General features: G+C 49.7%; 1 protein-coding gene across 1 annotated transcript in view; it reads right to left on the minus strand.

Annotated features, from left to right (window-relative positions):
- Ndufv1 (NADH:ubiquinone oxidoreductase core subunit V1) overlaps positions 1-2,119 on the minus strand; it is a 5,316-nt gene extending 3,197 nt beyond the window's left edge. Inside the window, exons 1-3 of the mRNA XM_010635791.2 lie at positions 1,897-2,119; positions 555-637; positions 310-480 (exon numbers count right to left, since the gene is read on the minus strand). Of these exons, the coding sequence (XP_010634093.1) occupies positions 310-480; positions 555-637; positions 1,897-1,968 (326 nt within the window). The 5' untranslated portion in view covers positions 1,969-2,119. The remainder of the gene's footprint in view (positions 1-309; positions 481-554; positions 638-1,896) is intronic.
- Positions 2,120-4,103: the final 1,984 nt, after the last annotated feature.

Here is a 4,103-nt window from a genome sequence, read left to right on the forward strand (position 1 = left end):
AAAAAAAAAAAAAAAAGCTAAGGTTTGAAAGGCCAAGAGATTTCCCAAAGTTCAACAATTACTAGGAGGTAAAGGTGAGATTTTAACAAAGCCTCCCTCAATCAAAATCTCGTATCAGGTTGATTCTGCTATAGTTCCAGCCTTCCCTGAAGAAGTCCTGAGAGAACTACCCCACCTACTTATGTCCCAAGAACAGTTACCCACCCCACTTGTGCTACAGTACCTAAGGAAATAGCGCCAAGGTCCAGGCAAGCCCTGGCCACCCCCAAGGTTTCTACTGCAACCATGTCCCAGCCCTTCCCCACAAACCTGCCATCTGAAGGTTTATTCATGAAGCTCCACTTGAGGCCAGTGGGGAAACCAGCACCCCCACGACCCCGCAAGCCTGATGTCTTGATCTCACCCAGGATCCAGTCAGGCCCCTTCAGGAGAATCTCCTTTGTTTTGTACCAGTCACCTCGACACTGGGCGCCTTTCAGCCTGCACATAACCAGGAAAGTAATGATAGGGAGGCCCTGCTATGGCACTCAGAAGAGCCAAGGGCAAAGTCTTACCTCCAGTCATGGCGGCCATACAGATTGGTAAAGATGCGGTCCTCATCCTTCAGTGAGCCAAATGAGGTTTTTTTAGCTGCTGCCTGGAGAGTCAGAGGGTTAGAAAGACCAGCAGAAATCTGGAGGCAAGCCAGGTTGGGCCAAAAGCTACAGATTCTTGAGTCTTCCTGCTTAGAAGGGGCTGGTCAGAGGGCAGAGGCCTAAGCCTCAAAACTCTTTGGGGCTGGGCATGGTGGTGCATGCCTATAATCCCAGCTGAGGCAAGAGGATCACTGCCAGTTCAAGGCCAGCCTGAACTACACAGCGAGACCCTGTCTCAAAAAAACAATGACAAAACAAAACAAAACAAAAACAAATCTCTTTTAAGTATCATAATTACTACCACCACTTAAACACTTCTGTTTAATGTGTACTGGGCTAAACATTTATAACCAAAATCTCAATTCTTTCTCATAACCCTGAGACAGAAATGATTTTCTATCCTTTTAAAGGTAGGAAACTGAGACTCAGAGTAAAAGGAAATCATGGAAGTCACACAGCCAAAGGTGCTGATGGAGTTTGAGTCCAGGACTGTCCATGGCCAAAATCCTCACCTGAAACATGACATCATATGATCTCCCTAAGACCACTGTGTTGGCATGTGCATTTGCCTGGCTCTCCTGCTGCCCAAACTTGGGTTAGACAGAGATTTTTTTATTATTAACTCTGTCAAAGAGACAAAAAGTATTTGCTGATGGAAAACAGGAAGGAAGGAAAGAAGGGAGGGATGGGGAAGGGAGGGGAAGAAAAAAGAAAAGAAAGGAAACGGAAAAGGAGAGGGGCTCACTGGGCTGGGAAACCAATTAGGATAAAATCATCAGGTGAGGACTGGAATTCCACACGAGCTAGCAGAAATACCCGGCTCAGGGTAGAAAGACCTGACTTCCAGACTTCCATCCCTTTAAAGTACTTCTCGGCCACTACAGGGAGCAAAGCACTGGGGAGGGGGACTCAGGAGGAGCGCATCTCTCTTCAAAGGTGTTTTATGCGTGTGCAAAACTGGGCCAACAATCCTGTCACACCCTTACAAGCCTGCACGCAAAGAATGAGAAACCAGAACGCTTCACAACCTGCAAAACTTCCCGCTAGGCCAGAGAGGCTGTGAAAGCCAGGTAACCAGACTGGAGACAGACGGTCTTTCGTTGGGACCATTCCCCTTCTACGACCAGGCCAGAGCGGCGGCGTACCTGCCGGGGATGGGGAGAAGGGAGGGCTCTGCAGAAGGTACTACAGACTGGAGCACAGAGGCGCGGCAGCAGACCAGCCCGCGAACATTCTAGGCCCAAGCCAGGCCCAGCCTTACCGTGTCGCCGCTGAATCGCACAGATACTCTAGCGGGGAACGACCCGCCGAGCAGCCGCCGTGCCACCAGCATCGCGGGGCCCAAGCCGGTCACCTCCCGCTGTCACCTTCACAGCGCCGGGCTGAGGGACCGGCAAGACGGTGACACTAGGGGGCGCACAGGAAGAACGTCATCGCGCGTCCCGGACTTGCAAGCCGGCGACCCTTCCAGGCCTCCTCGGCCCCGCCCTCGGTCCCGCCCACCAGAGCAGGGCTGAGGGGATAGGTAAGAAAGTGGCCTGCCTGGCGCTGTGCCTTCTGGGAGATGTGGTTCCTCCGGCCAGCGGTGGGCTGTCTCAGTGAGCGTTTACTACTGGGTCAGCCTACGGGACGTTCTCCTGCAGGACTGGCCTTTCAAACCTGTAGTTTAAAAACGTCGTACTTGCCTTTTTGCTGGATCCTAGTGTGTTCCACTTCTTTCAAGTTTTCTATTTAGTGTGCACCTGCTTCATATGCACCAGTGTGTAGGAGAAAGAGCGGGGACGCGGGCGAGTTGGTGCCGGATCCCCAAGATGCCATAATGATTGTGCTTGTTCGGTGGGAGACCAGGGAGACAGCATCCCGGGTATCCGTGTGCCCAGGGAAAGAGTGCTCAGCCGCTCAGAGAGCGGGGTCAACTTTAAAGCAGGCAAGGTTTCTTCGTGGAGGTCTTCCTGGGAGGGGTGAGTCTGGAGTCCTCGCTGGGGTGAAACAGAGAGACGATGAAATAGAAGAAATAAAATAGGTAGAAAGGAGAGGAGGAAAATCATAACTAAAATTTGTACTTTTAGAAAGACTACAACTTACGAGACCCAGCCGAAGTTACCCAATGCGATCCATCCAGGCATTCTCTTGGCTAATATAGGCTCCTTTCCTTACAGACTCATCACACCCCAAATTCCTCAAAATTGTGTAAATCCATAAATTGGCTTAGTTTTGAAACGTAAAGAGCAGGCGGCTGGGGATTTAGCTCAGTGGTTCTGCCGCCCCTCCCTCGCAAGCGCAAGGTCCCAAGTTCGAACTGCGTACCAAAAAAAAAGTAATGAGCAGGAACTTGATAAATCAACAGGTTGACAAAACTCAATTCTTATAATTACCCATGTTAAAAAAACCAAAACAGAGCAAACAAGACAAAAAACTAGGCTCACACCTGTAGAATGGGCCGGTACCCTTCCAGGGTGGGTGACCTTTTCCTGGGACTTACACCCCCTTAAGAGAAATATAAATGTTCCCAGTTCCAGGAAATAATGCACCTCTCTCTTGAAGGGCCACACTCTTTTGAGTGTGTGCTTTAAAATTTTTGCCTAATAAATCCCTATATGCCTCTTAATGACTGGAGGCAATTTCTGTTTCTTCAAAAGAGTCGGTGAACCTGAAATGTATTCTCAGATGAGGTGGGTTCTTTATATCAGTGGGAACTCCCTTTGGAGGTTCAGTGACAATGACATGGTGGGTGGATGGCACATCCCCTTGCCTGCACTACTGATCCCTCCAAGCCCTGATCAAGAGGGTCCAGCATTTGGTACTCCTGCCCAGAGAACTACAATGGTTCCTACTTCCTTGGGAACCAGGGCCTAGTTGGTATTTAAGGGCTCCACCCCTCCCTTCCCTCTGCTAGGGCCATCCATGCCTCAGCCACTATTTTGACCTCCCAAGACCCCTTCCTGGATCATTAGGTGTTTGGTGTGTTTGTGTGGCTGTCCTTTGCTTGAGAGCCTAATTCTTGCCCTGATTAGTCCACCGGAGCTCTTTGGCCCTGGAATCTCAACCTGGTTCCAGTGTAAGTGTGCCCTTTTTTGTCCTCCCTCCCCAGCTCAGACTTCTAGGCCTCACAGGTAGGAAATGAACCTTCTATTCTTAGGCTACAATAATCTTTTCTTCTCTCTCTAGAAATGTGCTATTTACACATCTCATTTGCACCTGTTTTCTTGTATAAGCAGGCACAGCATCTCTGGATGATGTTAATTTCATTTTATACATGTAAAGAAAAACAAGGACCAGAAGGACTTCCCCTGTTGTCTACAGCAGGTCGGTGCTGAGTGGTACAGCTGGATTCTAGTCCAGGATTCTAGTCATACCTTCCCAGAGTGTGCTGCACACTGCAAACCCGCAGCACACCTGACATGCCTGTGACAATCACTGCAGTGATGTTCCTATGAGAGGCACCAAGACCATCCCCGCCCTTTGTGA

The sequence above is a fragment of the Fukomys damarensis genome, unplaced genomic scaffold (assembly GCF_012274545.1).
Source record: "Fukomys damarensis isolate Sample0158 unplaced genomic scaffold, DMR_v1.0_HiC HiC_scaffold_27, whole genome shotgun sequence".
Taxonomy (NCBI): domain Eukaryota; kingdom Metazoa; phylum Chordata; class Mammalia; order Rodentia; family Bathyergidae; genus Fukomys; species Fukomys damarensis.